General features: G+C 34.1%; 1 protein-coding gene across 6 annotated transcripts in view; it reads right to left on the reverse strand.

Moving 5' to 3' along the window:
- STXBP4 (syntaxin binding protein 4) overlaps nt 1-25,093 on the reverse strand; it is a 167,916-nt gene that overhangs the window by 86,088 nt on the left and 56,735 nt on the right. For all 6 annotated transcript variants that reach the window (XM_074342767.1, XM_045513798.2, XM_074342766.1 and 3 more), the window contains 2 exons: nt 12,416-12,505; nt 9,128-9,193 (listed from right to left, as the gene is read on the reverse strand). In XM_074342767.1, the coding sequence (XP_074198868.1) occupies nt 9,128-9,193; nt 12,416-12,505 (156 nt within the window). The remainder of the gene's footprint in view (nt 1-9,127; nt 9,194-12,415; nt 12,506-25,093) is intronic.

A 25,093-nucleotide genomic window follows, 5' to 3' on the forward strand; every position in this document is an offset into this window, starting at 1 on the left:
AGCTAAATTTGAAGCTTTAGGGAAAGAGAAAGCTTATCTGTGAAACTAGACAAGTATAAGAAGTTATACTAACATTGTAACTCTTCATATTGTAAATCATAATAATGATTTATGTATGTCTACCATAAATCTATATGTAGATTTCACTTATTGATACATTACATAAATTAGTTCCAAACACTTGAAAAATTTTGAACTATGTTTAGTTGATATTGATAAATTTACTGTTGCTTTTAATATATGCAATACTCCTTTGAATTTGATGTTATTTATACTGAGTTGACTAGAATCAGTGATAGAAAAGATGTAGCTTTGAAATGATTTTAATTCAAAGATACAGTCTTCTAAAAATATGAAAAAGTTTTGCCAATATGGACTTAAATATTAAAAGTAAAAGATTTTCAGCATTCATTTCAGTTACTGGAAACTTTTTAACTCTATTTGGCATATTTGGGTATACGAATCTACTTTTTCAACTACAAATCTTGTTAAATCTAAACACAGCAGTATTTCTAATAAAAATTTAGTGTACAAATTAAGATATGCTATAATCATAAAAATAGTAATGGACTTCAAAGATACATTATGAAAAAGAATGTAAAAATATCTCATTAATGATTTCTATTGAACAGTGCAGGGCTAGACTATTATAGAAGCTTCTTATCTGATACCTGGTTACTTCCAAAATTGCTGTAGGTTAATTTTCTTAAAGTAAATTTTCTTTATTCATCTCTTCATCCATTCACTAATATTTATTGAGCACCTGCTACTCTATGTCAGTGATTGATATAAGATAAATTGGAGAACAAATGAAAGATAGCTCACCTCCTCATGAAGCTTAACCTCTAATTGGTGGATAGAAAGAACAAATCCATAAAAGTATATAATACATGAGACAGCAATCAGGAATACCAAAAAACTTATCCACAAACAGTGAGAGTTGGAGCAGGTACGTCAGAGGGGCTGGAGAACTAGTAGGGGAGATGAGAAGAAAAAGTGGTAAAAGATGAGGTCACCGAGGCGAGAGGAGTGTGGGGAAGGGGGATAGGACTGAGATCAAGGAGGCTGTTACAGGCTTTGACATTTGCTTGTAGACCTCTACTTGTAGGATTCTGGCTTTAGCTCTGAGTGAGATGGAAAGCTCTGGAGAGTGCTAACTTCAGTTTTAAAAGAATATTTCTGGCTGCTGTGTTCAGATTAGCCTGTATGGGGGTAGGCAAGGGTAAAAGCTGCGTGATCTGGCAGGAAGCTATAATTACAACACAGGCAGGAGATGATGACGGCTCAGACCAGAGATGGAAGTGGTGAAAAGTGGCAAAATTCTGCATTTTTTTTTAAAGTAGGGCCAAAAAGTTGGACGTGGAGTACAAAGGAAAGAGAGGTCGGATTGCAGGTAGAGCATGTAGATCTTGTTTCTCCCCTTGTCAAATGTCTTCAATGGCAGTGCACCGTCCAAAGCCTCAGACTGGTATTCAGGTGCCTGTATGCTCTGGCCCCAGTATACCAACTCCTCCACACGTTTATTTCCTAACACCTTCACTTGTCCATGTTTCCCTTATGTTCCCGGGCCTTTAATAATGATTAGATAATGGTAATGATGATAAAAGAATATAAATCAAAACTTATTATTTAGGAACTTAACTATATTTCTGACAGTTTTATGCTCTTAAACTCTCAAGTGCTATGAACAAATGATAAGACAGACATTATCATCACATTTTTAGACATGAACACAAACATATTACCAAATAATAGTAAAATTAGCATATAAAGTCCTGACTCTAAAGACAGGACTTTCCCTTTCACACCATATAATTTTCATCCTGCATCCTTTGCCTGGAATGTGCTTTCCTTTCTATGTCTGGTACAGCTCATGTGCCCACCTTCTCCTCCTATTACTACTAATAATGACCATAATAATATTTGTTGAGTGCTTAACAATGTGCTATACACATTTATACTATGCGTATTACCATATTTTATTAAGTATGCTTAATATTATAAAGCTTTTACGCTCTAAGCATTTAGGAGAAAAGGAAATTGGAATTAAATGTAGAACCCCTCCCCACCTTATTCTACATGGAAAAATTAACAAAAGATTTATAAATGTCCACTTTCAGGACGCAAAGAAACACTAAAATGTAAAAAGGTCTGGCCACGGAAACTGGCGCAGGCGTTGAAGATACAGAATTAAAAAGGCATACCAATTAAAGTATAAAAAAAGTTAATAAAATGGGGGTCTAAAACCTGGCCAAAAAATAGAGGACTTTTAAACACTTTTTATTTGAAAATAACTTCAAATGTACAGAAAAGTTGCAAGAATAGGACTAGTAATTCTTACACTCTTTGCCCAGATTTACTAATTCACAGATTTACCCCTTTGCCAGTATGTTCATGAGTGGGAAACAAAGTATTCTTGCAAACCACTGATATTTCAAGGCTGTTGCCGCTGAGATTTTGCATGTTCTCAATCTCTCTCACATATGTGTGTGTGTGTGTGTGTGTGTGTGTGTGTGTACACAATTTTTTTCTTAACCATTTGAATCTGAGTTACATACATCATGGCTCTTTACGCCTACAAACTTCAGTATTTTCTACGTATAAGGATGTTCTCTTACACAAGCACAGAACAGCCATCAAATTTAAGACGTTTAACATAGAGCCAATTCTTTTAACCTACGATCTGTACTCCAGTTTTGCCAATTGACCCAGTAATATCCTTTACAGCATCCCCCCATTCCAATACAGGATTCAGTCTAGGGTCAGGTATTGTGTTCAGTTTTCATATCTCTTTAGCCCCTTTTAATCTAGAATCTTCCCTCCTCTCCCTTCATCCTGTCTTCCCTTCCTTTCTCTCTTCCTTCCTGTCTCTCGTCCTTCCTTTCTCTGTCTCCCTTGCTCCCTCCTTCTTTTGTCCTTTCTTCCTTTCTCCCATCCTTTCTTTAATCTGTCTTTCCTTCCTTCAATCTGTCTTTCCTTCCTTCCTTCCTTCTTCCCTTCCTTCCCTCCTTTCTTCTTTCCTCTTTCTTTTCTTCTATTGCTTTCTGTCACTGATGGTTGTAAAGAATATAACCCCCTCCCTACCTCTCCCATCTCTTACTCACACACACACCCCCCTTAAAAAAATAAAACTGTCCTTTACTTGGGGTTTGTCTGGCGCTTCCTCGTGGCCAGGTTCAGGTTCATACATCCTCAGCCATAATACTACACAGGTGATGTTGTGTCCTTTCCAAGGTATCACATTTGAAAGTCATATATGTCGTCTGTTCCTCACTGGTGCTGTCAATTTTTAGCACCAGTCTGGGAGTCGCTTGATTTCAGTACTATATAATTAATGTTTTTCCCCTTGCAATTAATAAGCAGTTTATAGAGAGCTACTTTAAAACCATGTAAATATGTCAATGTTCTGCTCTTCATAAAAAAATTCCCCCTAGATTTAGCATTTTATGATTCCAGTCTGATCCAGACGTTACTAAAACAGGTGCAAAATGCTGACTTCCCAAATCTGGCAGCCTCTCTTTAGTTACCAGTCAGCACTCAGTAGTCTGTAATAAGCAAGAGCCCTCTGTTCTTCCCATTAACTAACTCATCTCTTCACTAATGGTATGGACTCATCAAACAGTATTTTTTCAATGGTTTGTAATTCATTACTAAACTTAATTATTTTGGTGCTCAAGTACTTCCACATTGGCCAGTGGGGACCCCTCTCAGCTGGTTCCTTGTGACGCTCCCATCATTTTGGGCATTTCCTTATTTTCTGGCATAAGATGTTTCAGGCTCATTTTGTACTTACCTCCACCCCCACCCCCCCCGCCCTGAAATCAGTCATTTCTCCAAGGAGCCTGGGATCCTATCAGTGGGGAATGGTCTCTGGGCAGTTAGATATACTATGTGCTCATTGCTACTGGGGTGCCTGCTTCTTAGAACACACACACTCACACACACGTGCACACACACATATATACATGGGCACATGTGAATATTCATATTCACATACATACATATATATTTTAGTAATTATGCATTCCCAATGATACCCTCAGTTCCAGTCTATCCACAGTATTCTTTCCTGACTTCCTTCATTCTATTTTGTATGTCTTTGTTTTTTCATTGAGATCCTGGCTTTCAACAACAGTGAGTACATTTTCTGAGACTTATATTACATCTTAAAATTTTAGAATAGCTTTGATTACACCTCTGAAACAACAAAACATACTAAAAATGGTTTGGGATTTGTTTGCAATTCTTTTCTAACTCAACCCCAACCTGTCAAACACTGAACACAAATACTGTGTTCATAAGTTACCTGAGTTTTTTTTTTTCTTTAGAATGTTTATGGTATTCACTTGAAATGCAAATGAATTCATTTATTTCAGTTTGCTTGTAGCTTTAAGATCATTTCTCTTTCCTATCTTTATTGATTTCTTTATATATCTTCTGAATGCACAGAATATTAACATGCACCCAAAAGTAAAAACTATAAAAAGGTCACTCCTGCCTGCATCTTGGCCACTCTGTGTCTACCCACATTGTCGATAACCAATTTCACTGCTGCATAATTTATTCTTCTTCTCGTTTCTTTTGTAAAGATAAACAGAAACACATGATAATTTCTCTTGTTAATAGAGGATAGCATACTATATATACTCTGCTCTTTTTGCTGGATAGTATCTCCTGGAAATCACTCTGTATCTTTGGAGAGACCTTCCTTATCTTTCCTGCAGTGGCATAGTGTGCAATTGCAGATATGGACCATAGTTCATTCAATCACTTGTGCTTAGAAATTAAGGTAGTTTCCAATATTTCCTAGTTACAAATAATACAACAATAAATATTGTGCATATGTATTTTTTTATGATCCCACTTTTTTTTAAACATTTTTTATTGAGTTATAGTCATTCTACAATGTTGTGTCAAATTCCAGTGTAGAGCACAATTTTTCAGTTATATGTGAATATACATACATTCGTTGTCACATTCTCTTTCATTGTGAGCCACCACAAGATCCTGTATGCATATATATTTTAATATTATTAGAGGTACATCTTCAGGCTAAATCCCTAAAAGTGAGGTTGCCAGGTTAAAGGGTAAATGCATAGATTTGTTGGAAATGCCAAATTCTCCTTCATAGCTGCATACCATTTTCTATTACCACCAGCAGTGTATGAAAATGCCTGTTTCGAAACAGCCTCACCAACAGCGTACTGTCAAGCTTTTCAATTTTTGTTAATCTGACGGATGAGAAATTGTATTTGCATATTTTTTCAAAAATTGGCTTTGTTGAGGTAGAATTTACGTATAGTAAAGTTTACTAACTTTAGGTATACAGTTTGATAACTTTGCTTAACCCAACGTCACAGAAGTTTCCTCTGGAATTTAATAGTTTCAGTTCTTATGTTTAGATCTATAATCCATTAGAGTTAGTTTTTGACTATGATATGAGGTAGGGGCTGAGATTCAAGTTTTTCACACACAAATATGTCCTTGTTCTGGCCCCTTGTGTTGTAATGAACATCTTTTCCTCATTGAAACTGTCTGTGAACCTTTTTAAATATCAAGTGACCGTAAGTGGGGGTCAGTGGTATCAGATTGCTTTCAGCTCCAGGCGTAAAACCAGAGAAACAAGAAATTTAGTTCCTGTCCTTCCCCCTCCCAAGGGAAACAGCTTGTCTATGTTGATGCTGCAATGCCCCTGGTGGTTACCTCTCGTGTACTGTCCAGGTTCTAGAGTCATTTTCTGTTGCAGAATGTCCTCTGCTAGTGTCTTACTCAGTTCTAGGCACTGGAAGTCCTATCTCAGTGTAGATTTAATTTGTATTTCTCTTATTGTGAGAAAGGCTGAATATCTTTTCATATGGTTCATATTTTTTAAGGTTTCATATGACCTTTTAATAACTTTTTGGTGAATGGTCTGTTCATGTCTTTTGCTCATTTTTCTACATAATTTTTGCTTTCATCTCAACTGTTAAATCTTCTAACTGGTTATAATTTATACACATGGATGCAATTGAGTTTTGCATATTAATTTTATAGCTTGCTAACTTGTGAATTTTTCATTGAGTTAGTTTTACCATTCTCGAGGGTCTTCTAGATTACTATTAATGTCATCTGCAAATAGATAGTTTTTTCTTTGCTAATTCAAATGTCCTTAGTCATTTTTCTAGTCTAACCGCATTTTCTTTTTTTGTGCTTTTATCAAGTTTAGGCATCAAATGTTATATACTTGCTTCAAGAAAAGAATTTGGAAATCTATCTTCTTTCCTTCCTTCCTCCCTCCCTCCCTCTCTCTCTCTCTCTTTCTTTCATACTCTGAACTCTGAAGCCATTTATGTAGTTTTGGGAAAAATTGCCAAACGTTTAGTTAAGTTCTCCTGTGACACTGTTTGGCCTGGTCCTTTTCTGTAGGGTAGTTTCTTGATAACTTCATTTCTTCAATGAAAATTGGTCTGTTAAGCTTTGTATCTCAACTGAGGTCAGTTTTAGCAAACTTTATTTTCTTATGAAAACCTTTTAATAGGTGAGTTACTCCCATTTATGTTAATTAAGATGACTATTGTTTTCAGTCTCAATTCTGCCATATTGTCTTTTGTTGAAACTATTGTGTATGTTATATTTAAGGCATTTCTTTATTCATGTGTCCCTTTGCTTTTAAAAATTTGTTTCTTTTTGTTATTAGGAAGGTTTGTATTTTTGTCCTACAGGTTACCTTTATATTATTACTTTTGGTAGTGCCTGAAATCCTCTCTATCCAATCTCTTTATTATTTGGTGTCAGTTTGAAATGATATTCATTGACTATTATGCTTTGCTTATACAACAGAATGATTATATTCTGTTCTCTCCTTTTTTCCCCCTATCCTCTCATTGAAAAAAAAAATAATGCATCTTTGATTTTTGTCAGACATATAATGATTACACATTATTCTTTTACCTGTGAACTCTCTCATTTTAGTCTCAGCTCCACAGTAACATATATAAAATGCTCACTGGAAATTCTCGCCAAAGTTATTCCAGTCATTTTTTTTGGCTGGATGAAACACTCTCTCTCCCAGATTCCTCAGGAACGTTACATGTGGACATCATTCCCTGAATACCGGCACATTCTTGTTTTTTCACGGCCTTGAGATCTGAAAGTCAGCTTGGTGGTATACAATATTCTTGGTTTACACATTCTTTCCCTTAGTCTCTTGACGATATTGCTCCACTAATGCCTCACTTCGAATTTTATGTTGAGAAGGCTGATGCTGGCCTAATTCTATTGCCCTAGTAAGTTACTTGACCTTTCCATTTGGAGGCATTGTCCGTTTTTTCCCTCTGTCTTTACAGACTAATAGTTTTACTAGAACATGTCCTAGGGTTGATCTTTCCACTTCAAATTTCCCTACTGCAAATAATAGCTTCAGGTCATCTTTTATTTCTGAAAAGTTATTCTCGGTTTATAGTTCTAAATATTAATGCTATTTAGCTGTTTTGATTTACTTATTCAAGAAAATCTTTTACTTCTTTATCTTATTCTTATTTTTCTGGCTTTCTTCAATGTCTTTTCATTGTTTATATTCCTCCTTGGGCAACTTGTAATTTAGTTTTCATCTCTGACATCATTTTTTTCTTTTTCTTCTCTTTCCTTCCTAGGTCTTATCAACTCTCATTTTATTTCTTCCTGTTTTTTGTCATTTTAGTCAGTTTTGATTTCTGATTGGAGGTTTTTTTTTCCTTTTCTTTTTTAATGCCAAATCTTGTTTGAGGATATTAAATTGAGTTTGGAGTTCTGTGTTACAGTTTTGATCAGCTTTGTGGTTGAACTGTTTTGGAGAGTCTTCGTCAGGAGGAAAGACTGAATTAATAGTCTGATTTTTACAGCTGTCTTGTAATAATGGAGACAGGTTCTTTTTTTTTTTTTTTTTTTTTTTTTTTTTCCTATTCCTTTTCCTTTCACAGAAAAGACTTCTTAGTTCAACAGCACCCTCTTCTGTGCAATTTCTTTTATGGATCATGTTGCTAATGGTTGTGGTGGGGGATAGATGGGAGAGGTTCGGTACGTCTTGCTTCTCGCTCATTTCTGCAAGATCCTTAGCTTCCCCCCCTAATTTCCTTCTTTCCCTTCATTTCCTAGTCTCAAGAGATACCACCCCTTCTCTGTTTACTTGATTCTTCTCCAGGAGCAATGAATCTGCAAGGCTGCTACTTCTGGTTGCACACACTTTCTCGAGTCCTGAAAACCACCAAAACCTGGCCTGTGTTCAGTATTTGGACATTAATAGTTGCATTTTCTCTTTCTGTGGGTGATTTTCTTTGTAGCACTTCATCTAATGGCTCTGTTTCTCCATATTCTCCTGCAGAGTTTTTAAACTTTACCTCCTGTTCTTTGTAGCTCAGGTTTCAGTGGCAGGCAAGCTGCAGAAATTTGTCATAATTTTTTTACTCTATATGTATGTTGAAGGATCTGGTGTTCTCTGTCACATAGCCATTGAAGGCATGGGTCCTGTATGGTTGTATTTGCTCTGCTGATTTTATGTTTTCTGGGAGGATAATGTTGGGGAGATTCAAAATCAGGCAACTGCCATTGATATTGAACAATGTTGTCTTAACTTTATACTCTTATTAGTATTTTATTTATTTGTTTATCTACTTCATGATAATGTCACTGTACTTGTTTTTCTGTAAGCTACCTAAAATCCTTTGAAGAACGATACAGAGTGAAAATAAATTCTTACTTTTTATTATTAAAAAATAAAATTAAAAAAAAATTCTCCGCCTTGGAGGGGTTTTTCTGTGCTTATTTTGATTTTATCGTTAATGAGGATGAGTAACAGAGAAAAGGGGGAAAAATAAAAAGGAAAATCAAAAGAGAAAGAAAACAAAGAATAGAACAGGAATGAGATTTATCATTTCAGTCCATGGATATCTGGTTTTGAGCAATTTCAAAGAGGAGTTTTAACATTTCTTTTGGTATCAGTAGCAGGAATTCAGCACAGGTATAGACCCTGCACGTGATTGCTTTACGATCTATACTATATTGCTCACATCTGTAAACTCTGGGATCTTATACAGCGTGAACGCTTTGTAATTATACCTCATATGTTTAAACACACATATACAAAACACGTATACACAATACATGCACTTACTTGTTTCACATTCTGGAGTTCTTCTGCCAATTGTTTCCTTTGTATTTCTGATTCAAATAACTTTTCCTATATTTAAAGATCACTGAATTAATAACTTATAATGAAGGTATCAGTGGGTAATATTTTTAGGGCTTTGTTTCAAAGCTTACAAATGCCCCAAACCTCCAATTGCTACAATCTAAAGATGCAGTTCCCAGTCACTCTTCTGGCTTTGTACATACCATTTACAAGTAATTAGTTATTTACAGTATAACTGTGATATAAATGCATTTTGTTACTATAATTAACGATTTTTTTTAAAACCTCAAAATCTGAAGTCCAAAATAAGTCAATCAGGATCAAAATGTATAAATATTAACTAAGTACTGAGAAACAGCTATCATTCCAAAGAGCTTGCAAACTGAAGCACATTATTATTGCAAATTAGAAGTCTCTCTTATTATAACTAGAGGAAGTATGAAATGGGGTTGACTATTATTTTCCTAATTGAGCTTAGTTTTGGAAGATTATCCATGAAAATGAATATACAACTGATATAACCAACATACGAGCTAATGTTACAATGGTAGAAAACTATTATGCATCATCTTTGAACTTAAAATTAAGTTAAGCATATACCCTAAAATGTTGAATTTTGTTACATATGTCATAAGTAAATCTACATTTTATTGATCAAATCAGAAATATTAAGAATAACTGAAGAACCATTTTACTATAAGCCTGAGCAGCGGAACTGCTTGAAGATTAAATTGAGTGGTACACATTCAAGGCAACACTGCAATGTTTATAAGAAGCAATCTGCTTTCTGTTATACTTCAGCTCATTCTTGTCTAAGAGATGAAATGAAGGTATATGAAGAGGAATAAAATACAGCAATCTAATGAATCTGCCAAAGACCAGGAGCCAAGAAACTGCTGGGTCCTGTGCTTTTATTCTCTGGCAAGTCACCTTCACTCTGTGTCCTAGTTTTTTGCATCTGAAAATGGAAAATATATCTATTTTCATTCAGCTTTGCAAAGCAGCAGCAATGTAAACTCTGCAGAAAGGCTTTAAGTTCAATAAACCCAACAGCACTTTGAAAAATCATTCTTGCAAAATAAAAATTAACCATTGGCATCAACTTCTCTTGACTTCATTTTTATTTGTACCTCAAATCATACATGAAGAATAGAGATGTCACAGGATAAAGGGAACTGATGAGAGATTATCTAACACACTCCATGAATTTCATTTAACCACTGCGTTATTTGTGTGTGTGTGTATAACAGAGAGACTGAAAGTGCAAACATTATCTCAAATGAAATATTTATTGCTTTATACAACTTGTCTATAGCTAAACAAGTGGTTCTGAGCCAACAGATATTTTTTCAGGTAAAGGAAATTATAAAATACAGAATTTGTTTTACCTGGAATTTCAGGTTTTGTCACATTAGGATATGTTCAGTTACATCTCATACATTTTTAAATGTGAAACCTGATTTACTAAATAGCTTCTCAGGAAAGCCTTGTTTAAATGTTAAATGATTACAGTTTTAAATTAAAGTTCTAATAAGTACTACTTATATTCCAATACAAACTGAAATGTATCATTGAATTTAACAATGATAAACATTAAAGAAGTAGGTATGAGAGCCCCTGAAAATTCTGATAAACCATAAGATTTAATGGTTTATGCAGAGTAAATTATATAAAAATACTATTTTATGAAGGTAAACAACACTGGAGACTTTTCTAAGAGAGTATGAGAAAACAACTGTCAATTTATTTTTAAAACTAAATTTATATTTTTCTCAACTATTGTTATACTGAAAAATGTGGCAAGTTGACAGTTTCAAAGATGTAAAAAGAAACGTATAAAATATTCCTTTAGTATAAAGTACTCATATACACTTGGAAGGAACATGAATTGGTTATATTGTTTAAAAGGGAATTTGGTAACATAAAATTTTACATGTCCATAACCTTTGATAGAATAATTTTATTTTCAGAAATTTATTCAATTTGTACCTTTTTTTTTAAGATGACTTTGATTTTTTATTTTATTGTATTTTTTTTTTTTAACAGAGGAGCTGGGGCTTGAACCCAGGACCTCATGCATGCTAAGCACGTGTTCTACAACTGAGCTATACCCTCCCCCTTCAATATATACTTTTAAAACTGCACAATTGCCCAAAGATACATCTACAAATCTATTTATGATAGACTTTTTTTTTTTTAATAATGGAAAACTAGAAATATCCTAAATATCCATCAGTAAGGAACTGGCTACATAACCCAGGACAGAACTTTTTGATGACAGGAGAAGCATTAAAAAGAATTAGATAGAACTGTGTATATTCACCTGAAAAGTAGCCCAAGATAAAATGCTAACCAAGAGGATAAAAAGAAGGCAAGATAAAAAAAAATGTGTAATGTATGAAGCAACTTTGTAAAAGTTAAAATATACAAACATATACACATATTTTTAGACATATGATTGGCTGTATAAAGTCTCTGGAAGGATAAATAAGGTCTGTTAGACAATGGCTTCCTCTAGAGGCTGGAATTTAAAAACTAAGGCAGCAAGGAAATTTCTTACTTTTCTCTTTTGGTGTAAAGGTTTTGCTTTAATAAAAATTAACAATAGAATTTCACTCATTTAAGAAAATAATTAAAAATAAAAACATGTTCTTATGGTGAATTAATGGTAAATCAAGTAGTTACATTGCTTTTCTTGAAGGTTTGAAAAAAATGACTTTCTGTAAAAATTAGGATACAATGTAAATTTATAAAGAATCTATAAAGAAAATCAAAATCTTCAATTATATTTGGGATATACTGTGTGTTTTTCTTCCCTTAAATCATACTGCCTTAATCCCAAAATATGTTAGCAAAACAAGATGTCCCTGAAGCATGAATATGGGAAAAAATGTATTTCCCAGTGAGCATCTGAGGATCCAAAATTGTCATGGCTTGCTTTGTTGGCTCTTCATCTTGCCACCAATGTGAGAATAAAAAGCCGTGAGAAGTAACCATATCAGAAGGTATGACTAAAAACTGCTGTTCACACAGAATCTTGGATGGATATTGTGAAATATATACAATAAGTATGTGAACTAAAACTCTCTAAAGGTCAGTTGAAGAAATAAATATCAAATTATCTGATATTAATATTCAATACTAAGCTGTTTGATATTAATATTCTTTAAAAATAAAACTAAACCCCAATACTTCAGAATTCAACACAAGATAATTTTATTTCTTCTCTTTTTCCTAAAGAAAATGCGAGGAAGCTAAATTGGAGATTACCTTAAGTGTATTCACTTCTTCTAAGGCATCATTTCTTTCACGCTTAAGCCTTTCCATTTCATCTGCTTCTAAGGAACCACAGGGAAGAAGCTGTCAACATTAAAATATAAGAGAAAAGTTATACATTAGATACTAATTATGAGAACTAACATAAAAGTCTTTTTTGATGAGTCTGAGGCTTTTGCATTCCAATAACAAGATTCAGTTTCTTTCTTTGGAGTCATTTGATTAGATAAAAGAGAATATTATATTAAAATAGTCTGGGGTATTAATTCATTTAAGCTTAATCTTATATTTTTGTTACTTATAACAGAATTTATATGATTATAAGGTACACATAGTCTATTGTCATCTTTATGATTCTTATTTTAACAACTTTCCTTAAAAGTCCAAATTCCAAGGTATACATAGTCTATTGTCATCTTTATGATTCTTATTTTAACAATATAACTTTCCTTAAAAGTCCAAATTCCAAGACTGTGTTTATAATGTATATGTGTATATAATACGTGTTTACATACACACACAATGAAATATTACTCAGCTATAAGAAAGAATGAAATAATGCCATTTGCAGCAATGTGGATGGACCTAGAAAATATTATGCTTAGTGAAATACATCAGATGGAAGAAAAATACTGTATTTTATCACTTATATGTGGACTCTAAAAAATAATACAAATAAATGTATATGTGAAACAGAAATAGACTCACAGACATTGAAAAACTTGTGGTTACCAAAGGGGAGAGGGAAGGTGGGAGAGACAAATTAGGGGTATGGGATTAACAGATACAAACTACTATACATAGAATAGATAAGCAACAAGGATGTTTTGTATAGCACAGGGAATAATACTCAGATTCTTATAATGAGTATAATCTGGAAAAATACTGAATCACTATGCTGTATATTTGAAACTAATACAATATTGTAAATCAACTGCACTTCAATTAAAAAGAAAGACGTTATGAGTTATCAATGTAAACTATCCCCTAAAGACATACATGCCAAGCACATGGTATCTAAGGCTAACAAAATACTGGACATTATCAACCAAGAGTTTACGTGAACCCAGTAAAGCACATTAATTGATTGTGTGTCTTGTTTTAACTCAGTGAAATGTAATGTAACAGCCAAAGTGGCTTAAAAAGATTCCCACACAGAAACTGTGGCTTGAAGATAATATTAATAATTCATGCCCAAGTGAATAATAACAAAAAATAGCAGAGATGACAATTTCTCTCATTCTAGCTTGATCTCTGACAGTTAATTACAAGGTAAAAAAAACAATGACAATCTTATGAGAGATAAAAATCCAAGTCTAACTGGAGCCATCCTTTATGTGGAAGGTGGAATTAAGAATAAAGTGTAGAAAACATAATTTAAAGGACTGAGTAGAGAAAGCGACTGCTATGTAAGTGTGGCCTTAAAGCAGGGCCCTTTAGATAGGAGAGGTGAATGCAGAGTAGGAAAAGATAATACAAATAATTAACAGTGTCAACCATTTATTGGGAACTTTGTGCACATACATCACTAAGGTATATATAATATTAAACCTTCACTAAAACCTTGTCTCCATTTTTACAGATGAGGAAACAGTCTCAAAAGGTTAGTAAAACGCCTAAGGTTTCACACCTAACAGATGGCCATTCTAAGATTCCCACAGAAGTCTGACACTAGTCAGTGATTTTTACTAACTGCTCAGCAAAAGTCACGGTGGAATGTATGTGATAAGCTCAGATTTGCTTCCCAAATCCTAGAGTAACAAAAGTAGGAGTGTTTTCTCAAGTTTTGGCCGAAATATTTTTCCTAAATGTTACTGGTTCCTTTTGTCCTGATTTGCTTTCATGTATCTCTGACCATTGTCCATAACATACATCGTCTCATATTCTTCATCTGTCTCTGTTATTCTATTTCATAAGTATGCAACACACATGCTAATAAAATTCATTCTCATACTGTTTTAGATGAATTTTGAATACATTTTCAAATGAAACAAGATTTCCCAAAGTATGTTCCAAAGAATATTAATTAGTTTTGTACAAAAGCAAAACTGTGTGGCGGTGATGGTGGTAGCGGTCCTTGTGGTCAGGTAAGTTAGAGAAATGTAGGATTTAGAAAAAAATTAACTTTCTTTCCTTCAAGGCTTCCAATAGCCTTGATAGGCTAATAAGCATTCTGAATATCCCAAAAGGTAATACAATGACTTGCATTTCCTCAAGTTTTCTGACCAAAGTCTATCTCCTCCCCTCCTTCATTTATTTTACGGGATCTCATGGGACTTATGTATGCAAAGCACATTCTGGGAAACAATGCTACTCAACATTCAGATAGGTTTATTCTTATCTTAAGAAGTAAAAATAAACAGAATTCAAAAGTTCAAATAAGAATCTAGATAACAGAGCTATATCCATCTACTAAGATAAATTATGGATTGGGATTTTAGGGATGTAATCATAAACCTATGAGTTTAAAAAATGGAGATAAATCATTCAGAAAAGAATCCATGGTACCATTTCAGGAGGCAAAATACTAGACTGGAAGGTCATAAAACAAACCATGACCTTAAAAAAAAAAGTTTTATAATTCTACTGCTGTTTTAGGGATAAGCAGCAAAAACTTATAGCCAAAGAACTGGCCATAGATACTACTTGTGAATTCTCTGAAAAGACCCTTTGTGCTCAGTGACTCTCCAAATATGCTTCAACTAAGCAAGTAAATGAAATAAATTGTTGCTATTTAACATCAATTATTCCGGACAGACACCAGTTTTTTTAATCCACCTCCAGCTCTTGGACTTGATCCTCCTTTCCTTCTTACACTCCTTCCCTGCCTGGGTCTTATGATACCATTTTTGGTTATCGGGTCTCCCAACCTCTGCAACAGATTACACTGGAAATCACTTCCAGTCTGCTTTATCAAGTCTCCTTTGGAGATGCCAAGAGATACTGCAGAAAGTCACTGGACTGACTGGGCCTGACCTCAACTCTCTCTTTACCTCAACTCTCTCTATCATCAAAATTTTCAAGTTATTTGACTTGTGTCAGTTCTGGATAGCCACTACTCCACTGGCCACATTCCCAACCTCAGTTCATCTTAAAAAGAACAATTCAGTGTAATCATATTGATAAAGCCTTCCAATATGAACCCATTCAGTTACCCCTTTCCTTAAAATTTCTGTATATTCCCTTATTTTCCCCTTCTATTTCTCCCGCTTATTCCTTTTACTTCTTACAATTTGCTTTATATATCTTTCCTTCCACCCCTACATTTCAAAAATAATTACTTGCAGTGTAACCAACTAATTCACTATTTGACAAAATAAATGCCCCCATCAGCTTTCTGAACCTCCCTGTAACATAACGTTGTTCAAGTGATTCATTCTTGAAACTTTCTCTTCCCCTAAGTTTTTGCTACCCTACTATCTCATCTACACTCTGAATATGTAGGCTGCTTCTAATGACTTAATTTCATTTTCTACTCCTTAGATGGGAGGAAGGAGAGGATCCCCAATGTTTGTCCCTTTCCACCACCTTCTCTTTAAGCTCTCCCTGAGTGATCACATTCATGGCCGTGCTTCAACCATCATCAGTAACAACTCATTCAAATGCCAACTCTGTTATGAATCTTCTCTGAATGTTCTAAGCTCTATTTTTACTATGGCCTTATCACACAATACATTTTTAAACTTTATTTATATCCTTACAAATACTTTGTATATTCCCCTAAATTCCTTGAGGGACAGGCTCGAAAATTATTTATCTTAATAACATGTGCCAGAGGACCTAACACAATGCCACACACATTGTAGCTGTTCAATATATAGTTAGTGATTTTCAGATGAGTATATAATGAGGTGGCTATAAAGTATTTACTGCTGCACATAGAAATACCATTTATATCACAACCCAATATAACTGAAACATTACTCACTCTTATCATATACAGTTCATTTTGACATTTTTCATTCTATTCTATCTCACTTGTTAAAATGGTGGTTGCAAAATTAGCAGGAACCCAAATCGTGAAATGTCTACACTGGGACATTTATGGCGTCCTCTCTGTGAGTTTAATATAACCTATTTATGATACTTGATTTGTGTGATAAACCCATCATATTATCATGGACTACAGTCTACTGTTGCTAAGTTTAGAATACTGCTAAATGTGGGCTCCAACTTTGCCTCTTCTGTATGTAATCTTGTGCCAGTAGCAGGTGTGGCACTGTGTGAATTTTTTAATATAGCAATAATAATTAGAATCACAGCAAGATAATTATATTTTTGGTTCCAAATGCCACATGATTTCCAAACCAAGAGTTTTTTTGTTAACTAAAGTAGAACTGGCTTACACTGACTCAGCAATTCTTCCTTCTTAAAAGACAGCATCCCAAGAAATCTTAAGAGTCAGAGAGAATGATCGGTAAATGAAGCACATTACCAAAGGGTACATATTGTATCAGTCTATTTATTATAAAGTTTAAGAACAGGAAAAAGTAATCTGTGCTGGTATGAGTCAGAATAGTGGCTCCGCTGTACAGGTAGGAGTGGTGGCTGACTAGGAAGGTGGCACGAAGGAGCCTTTTGAGTGATGATTACACATGAGATACTAATATAAATTCATGAAATTGTACATCTCAGATTTTTGTATTTTACTGTGTGTGCCCATTATGCTTCAGTAAAAATATTTTAAAAAAATTAAGGAAAATACAAGCCAAAACAGGGGAAACATATGAGTAAAAACCAAGCACCCCTAACAGATGGGTTATAAAGAATGACTCTTGTTTGAGATGGTTGAGTGGGTGTCCACAGTGGAATTTCCCCGCCTTCTTCACAGACTGTCAGCACCCTGACCTCAGATCAATTGATGGCCTACTGTATATAGGGCACGATACTGCTTTTTAACTAAAAAAAAATTGGGGCTAATACTACAAAATAATTTTTTTTATTTGTTTCTGGTGAGTTGCTTGACAAGTAGAGCTTTTTACAGTATTTTTCAAACTGTGGTGCATGACTCACTAATAAATTATAAAACTAAATATAAATATTTAAGTAAATAGAATTGCAGATTAAGTAAGAATGCAATGACGTAGACAAGGTAAGTAATGCTTTGAGACTTGCTTCAGTTACATATGCGAGTGTGGTGAAGTAACATGTATTCTTATTCTGTGAATTTGTGGATTTGTGGATTCAAGTGAAAAAAAAAAAAAAAAGAAAGCCAACATTGTACAGAGATTCTTCTGTGTGTTGATAAGCAGAATACAACAAAAGAATTCTTATAAACTGATACAGTGACTGTTGCACATTTGATCTGAAGTCACAAACAGGAAGTTACTGGCATGCAGACCTTGCACAATTACCATCAGCATTTTGCTTTTGCTATCAAAATGTCACAGACTGAATACATTCTTATCTGCCCTAAAATCATACTGGTAAAAAGGAAGAAAACTGCTAATTTGGAGCACGAGTATTTCTTTGCAGCTGTTAAGAAAGTTCTGCATGCTCATACGAAGTACTCTAAAGTCCCCACTTCATTTATGTTGTAAACCACCCAGCCACCCTTGCCTTTCCTCACCAAAAATGGGTATAGCTTTCAAAACTGTTTGGCACTTTTAATGCTCTGCTGTAAACATTAGGTAGATAAATACATAACACCTGAATCAGTGAAGAAAACCATGCTCTTACAGCTTCAGTTTCCTATCCTAAATGCCTCAGAATCAGTTCTACTAAATTAGTGCCTCCATTCTGGGAGAACTAGGTGATCTCCTGAGAGTTTCCAAACAACTGGGTCCTTGGGAACTCTTCTCAGCAATGGGAATGCTCACTCATTGCTGGTGGAAATGCAAAATGGTACAGCTACTTTGGAAGATAGTTTGGCAGTTTCTTACAAAACAAAACATCCTTTTACTACATGAGCCAGCAAATGCATTCCTTGGTATTTACCCAAAGGATTTGAAAACTTATCTCCACAGAAAAACCTGCACCTGGCACTCATGGATGTTTACAGCAACTTCATTCATAATACACTTGGAAGCAACCAAGATGTCCTTCAGGAGTAAATGGATAAGCAAATATACCGATAATGGAATATTAATCAGCACTAAAAACACATGAAAAGAGAAGCCTTAAATGCATACTACTAAGTGAAAGAAGCCAATCTGAAAAGGCTACATATAGTATGAGTCCAAGGGTACGACACTCTGGAAAGTGCAAAACCACGGAGACAATAAGAGGATCAGTAGTTCCCAGGGTAGGGGACAAAGCTGTGGAGGGAGAAACAGGCAGAACACCGAGGATTTTTAGTGTAGTAAAAATACTCTGTATGAGACCATAATGATCGATACACATCATTATGGTTGTTCAAACCCAGACAGAACGTACAATACCAAGAGTGAACCATGGGCTTTGGAAGATTATGATGTGTCGACGTAGATTCATCAGTTTTAACAGAGGTACCGCTCTGCTGGAGGATGTTGATGACAGAGAAGGCTATGCGTGTGTAGAGGCAGAGGGTTTTTAGGAAATCTCTGTACCTTCCCCATAATTTTGCTGTGAACCTGAAACTGCTCTAAAATAAAGTCTTAAAAAAAAAAAACCCCACTATTTATTATAATGGCAAAAAAAAGTATAAGGTAGCTAGAAATAAATTTAACAAAATTAATAATGCTTGCTTTGGAATAAAAATACATCAAAAGGATTATATGCCATTCAAGAACACATAAATAAATAAGAAGCCAAAACAAGTTCAGCAATAAAAAGATTTAAATTTATGTTGATTCTTCCCATAATAATCTACAAACTCAATATAGCAAGATTTTTGCTAGAATTTATTCAGACAAGATAAGAGCAAAGATTAGCCAAAGCAATATTTAAAAATAATAACAGGGTAAGAAAGTATGTCTAATCAGATACCAAGACCTATGAAGCCAAATAAACCAGCAGGATAGAGTCCAGAAATGCCCGTGCAAATATGGAAATCTTATGAATGACAGAGCTGGATTCCAAATAATCCTTCCATCCCACTGAAATATTAATTTATGTTAAAAAAATTACTTTTATAAAAATCATTTATCAAAACTTACATATTTATATTCTTGACTAATTGTGTATCAATAGTATGATTACTACTCAATTCAGAAAACTTTAATATGTAAGAACTTATGAACATTTTTAATTAAAATAAATATATTTCAATTTATCTAAATTATTTGGCAGCAAAATAACAGGTGATTAATGAAAGATTTTTAAGCACAGTGTATACTTGAAATTAAAACATATCAGGATAACATTCTAGTGCAATATGGAACAGAAGAGTTAACAGAGGAAAAGGAAAGATGATAAATTTCTGAGAATAAGAACTGGTGCATAAATTTTCCTCTAAATAGTTGATTATGAGTATCACAAACTGAATATTTAAATTTCAATAGATATATTTAAAAGAGTTACACAAGAGTTTTCATTAAAAAAGAAAAATATTTAAGAGGGACCCAAGATGGTGGCATAGGAAGACCCTGAGCTCACCTTTTTCCACTGACATACCCAGTCTACACCTACATATAGAGAAATTCCTTTTGAAGAAGACCCAAGGGCTGACTGAACAGCTACTGTACATAGGATTATACAGAAATGGGTAGGAAAGATGAGACATGGTATCCATGGGGACCCCACCACCAATGTGGCAGCCTGCAATAGGGAGGGATGATGCTGAGGGGCCTGAGTGCAGACTTGCCTGCCCTGGGACACAACTGAAAAACAGGAGTGTAAAGAGCACCTAGACGATACAGGAAGAAAATCCATTTGCTAAACCTACAGCTTCAGCTAAATGGGCATGGAACTGCTGGAACCCTCTCTGGGGTTAGGGGAGCCAGTCAGTGCCATCATTTGAGTTCCCCTAGGCCTCCCTCTAGTGCATGCCCACTCTGGCTCCAGCTGCCCCACCAAGGCAGCCTTGAGCGCAGATCTCCCCAGGGATAAAGCTCGGCCTGCAGGAACAGGTACTTCTGTGATAAACAGGAACTCTCTGTGCTACCTGATTATCCAGGTAAAGGAAGTACAGAGAGTCCCAAACAAGATGAACCCAAAGAGATTTCCACTAAGGCATATTATAATTAAAATGGCAAAAGTTAAAGATAAAAAGAGTATCGTAAAGGCATTAAGAGAAAAATAACTAATTACGTAAAAGGGAAACCCCATATGACCATCAGCTGATTTTTCTTTTTTTTCTTTACAGGGCAGAGGAGGTGGCATGATATATTCAAAATGCAGAAAGAGAAAAAAAAAAAAACCCTTACAATCTAGAACACTCTATCTGGTAAGGCTAACAATTAGAATTGAAGGAGAAATAGAGTTTCTTAGACTGAGTAGTAACCAGCCTGACAAGACTGGCAAGACTGAGAGTAAAGCAGCCTGACAAGAAATTAAAGGGTCTTCTTTAAGCAGAAAAGAAAAGGCTACAACTAGAAAAAATACAATACATGAAAGGAAAAATCTCACTGATAAAGGCAAATGTATAGCAATTGCAGGGGGTCACCCACTTAGAAAGCTAGTATGAAGGTTAAAAGGCAAAAGTGGTACAAACAGCTGTAACTACAATAAGTAGTTAAGGGACATACAAAACAAAAAGATATAAAATAAGACATCAAAAATGTAAAACATGGGCTGGGGGAGTAAAAACACAGTGCTTTTAGAATGCCTTTGAATTTTAGTGACTATCAGTTTAAAATAGACAGTTAGACATACATGCTAACTATATGAATCTCATGATAACCACAAACCAAAAACTTACAATAGATACAAAAAAAAAAAAAAAGAATACAAACATAACAATAAAGGAATCCATAAAATCACAAAGGAATGAATGGAGAGAAGATAGAACAGAGAAGAATTACAAAAATAACCAGAAAACAATGTAAAACAATGGCAGTATGTACATACCCATGAATAATTACTTTAAATGTAAATGGACTAAATACTCCATTTAGTCCATTTTTTATGTATGGATAAAAAGCCAAGATCTATCTATATGCTGTCTACAAGAAACTCACCTTAAATGTAAAGACACACATAGACTGAAAATGAAGAGATGGAAAAATATTCCATATAATGGAAAACAAAAAGAAAGCTGGGGTATTCATATTCATGTCAGACAAAACAGATTTAAAAAAAAAGACGATAACAAAAGACAAGGAAATGCATTATATAATGATAAAGAGATCAATCCAACAAGAAAATATAACCTTTGTAAACATTTATGCTCCTAAAGCAGGAACACCTAAATATACAAGGCAAATGTTAACAGACATAAAGGGAGAAATAGACAGCAAAACAATAATAGTAGGAGACTTTAATGCCCCACTTACATCATTGGACAGATCATCCAGAGAGAAAATCAATAAAGAAACCATGGTCTTAGATGACACATTATATCACATGAACTTAACAGATATATAGAGAACATTCTATTCAAAAGCAGCAGAATAAACATTCTTTTCAATTGTACATGAAATATTCTCTAGGATAGATCACATGTTAGGCCATAAAACAAATTCAGTAAATTTAATAAGTCTGAAATCATATCAAGCATCTTTTCCACCTACAATAGTGTGAAACTAGAAATCAACTACAAGAAGAAAATTGGAAAAAATACAAATATATGGAAACTAAATACCATACTATGAAACAACCAATGGGTCAATGAAGAAATTCAAAGAGGAAAGCAAAAGATACCTTGAGATAAATGAAAATGGAAACACAACTGTCGAAAATCTATGTGTTGTAGCAAAAGTAGTTCTAAGAGGTAATTTTATAGTGATATAGGCCTATAAGAAACAAGAAAAATCTTAAATAAAAAAATCTAAGTGTAGATTTAGAAGAACTAAAAAAAAGAACAAGTTAGTATATGAAAGAAAATAACAAAAATCAGACCAAAAATAAATGAAATAGAGATTTAAAAAAACAGAAAAGAATCGATGAAAATAAGAGTTAGTTCTTTGAAAAGATAAAACTGACAAACCTTTAGTCAGACCAAAGAAAAAAGAAAGAAAGTCTCAATAACTAAATATGAAATGAAAAATGTGGAATTATAACCAACCCACAGAAATACAAAGGATCATAAGAGAATATTGTGAACAATTATATGTCAACAAATTAGACAATCTAGAGGAAATGGATACATTTCTAGAAACATACAATCTTCCAAGAATGAATCATGAAGAAATAGAGAATCTGAATAGATTGATTACTAGTGAGGAAATTTAAACAGTAATCAAAAAACTCCCTAAAACAAAAGTCCAGGTCCAGATGGCTTCACAGGTGAATTCTACCAAAAATTTAAAAAAGATTAATACCTATCCTTCTCAAATTATTCCAAAAAACTGAAGAGGAAGGAACACTTATAAATTCATTTTACGAGGCCAGGATTACCCTGAGACCAAAATCAAAGACATCACAAAAAAAGAAAAAAATATAGGCCAATATCCTTGATGAATACAGATGAAAAAATCCTGAAAAAATATTAGCAAACTGAATTCAACAACAGATGAAAATGATCATATACCATGACCAAGTCGGATTTATCCCAGGGATGCAAGGATGGTTTAACATATGTAAATCAACTAATGTGACACACCACATTAACAAAAAAAGGATAAAAATCATATGATCATCTCAATGGATGCAGAAAAAGCATTTGACAAAATTCAACATCCATTTATGATAAAAACTCTCAACAAAGTGGGTATAGAGGGATAGCTCAACAAAATAAAGGCCATGTATGACAAACCCATAGCCGACATCATATCCCATGGTGAAAAGCTGAAAGCATTTCCTCTAAGATCATGAACAGGACAAGGATGCCCACTCTTGCATTCACTTTTATTTAATACAGTAATGGAGGTTCCAACCATATCAATCAGACAAGAAAAAGAAATAAAAGGCATCTATATTGGAAAGGCAGAAGTAAACTGTCACTATATGCAGATGACATGATACCATATATAGAAGCCTCAAAGAGTCCACCAAAAAGCTATTAGAACCAGTAAATGAATTCAGGAAAGTTGTGGGATACAAAATTAATATACAGAAATTTGTTGCATTTCTATACACTAATAATGAACTATCAGAAAAAGAAATCAAGAAAACAATCTCATTGATGATTGTATCAAAAATCATAGAATATCTAGGAATGATTATAGCCAAGGAGGTGACAGATCTGTACTCTAAAAAGTATAAGACACCAAGGAAAGAAATTGAAAACAAATTAATGAATGGGAAGATACACTGTCCTCATGGACTGGAGGAATCAATACCATTAAACTGTCCATACTACCCAAAGCAATCTACAGATTCGGTGCAATCCTTATCAAAATATCAATGAGATTTTTCATAGAACTAGAATAGTTCTCAGACAAGGGCAAGAAAAGCAAAAATAAACACATAGGACTACATCAAACTAAAAATCTTTTGCACAGCAAAACTCCCAATAAAATGAAAAGGCTATCTACTGAATGGGAGAAGATATTTGCAAATGATACATTCAATAATGGGTTGATATCCAAAATATGAAAAGTTGTACAACTCATAATCAAAAAAGCAACCTGATTAAAAAACGGGCAAAGGAACTGAATAGACATTTTCCAAAGAAGACATATAGATGGCCAACAGGGACATGAAAAGGTGCTCAACAACACTAATCATCAGGGAAATGTGAATCAAAACTACAGTGAGATACCACCTCACATCTGTCAAAATGACAATCATCTAAAGACAACAAACAAGCGTTTGCGAGGATGTCATGAAAAGGAACCCTCATAAACTGCTGGTGGGATTGTAAATTGTTGCAGCCACTATGGAAAACAATCTGGAAGTTCCTAAAAAATCTAAAAACAGAAGTACCACACAATCCAGCACTTCCATTTCTGGGTATTTATCCAAAGAAAAATAAAACACTAATTCAGAGATATACATGTACTCCTCTTTCACTGAGCACCATTTACAATACCCAAGATACGAAGGGGACCTAAGTGTCCACTGACAGATGAATACATAAACAAGATGTGTTGTGTGTGAACATTAGTCAGCTGAAAAAGAATATATCTTGCCATTTGCAGCAATATGGATGGACCTGGAGGATACTATGCTAAGTGAAATAACTTAGACAGAAAAAAAACAGATATTGTATGATCTCACTTACATGCAGAATCTAAAAAACAAAACAAATGAACAAACAAAACAAAACAGAAACAGACTCACAGATACAGAAAACAAACAGGTGTTTGCTAGAGGGGACGTAGGTGGAAGTGGATGTGAAGTTGATGAAGGGTATTAAGAGGTGCAAACTTCCACCTATCAAATAAATAAGTCACAGGGATGTAATGTATATACATCAGGAATATAGTCAATAATATTGTAACAACTTTGTAAGGTGATGGATGGTAGCTGGTTTTAATGCTGTGATCATTTCAGAATGTATAAAAGTATTGTTCTCTGTTATATACCTGAAACTAATGTAATATTGCATGTTAATTATAACTTAAAAAACTATATTTATAATCATTGGAAACTAAACCAAAACACCAACCACAAGAAAGGTGGTATGGCTACACAATAGACTAAGTTCATTTAAGGCAAGAAACATTCTAGAGGTGAAGAGATTCAATATCCTATCAGAACACAACAATT

The sequence above is a fragment of the Camelus bactrianus genome, chromosome 16, assembly GCF_048773025.1.
Source record: "Camelus bactrianus isolate YW-2024 breed Bactrian camel chromosome 16, ASM4877302v1, whole genome shotgun sequence".
NCBI classification, from domain to species: domain Eukaryota; kingdom Metazoa; phylum Chordata; class Mammalia; order Artiodactyla; family Camelidae; genus Camelus; species Camelus bactrianus.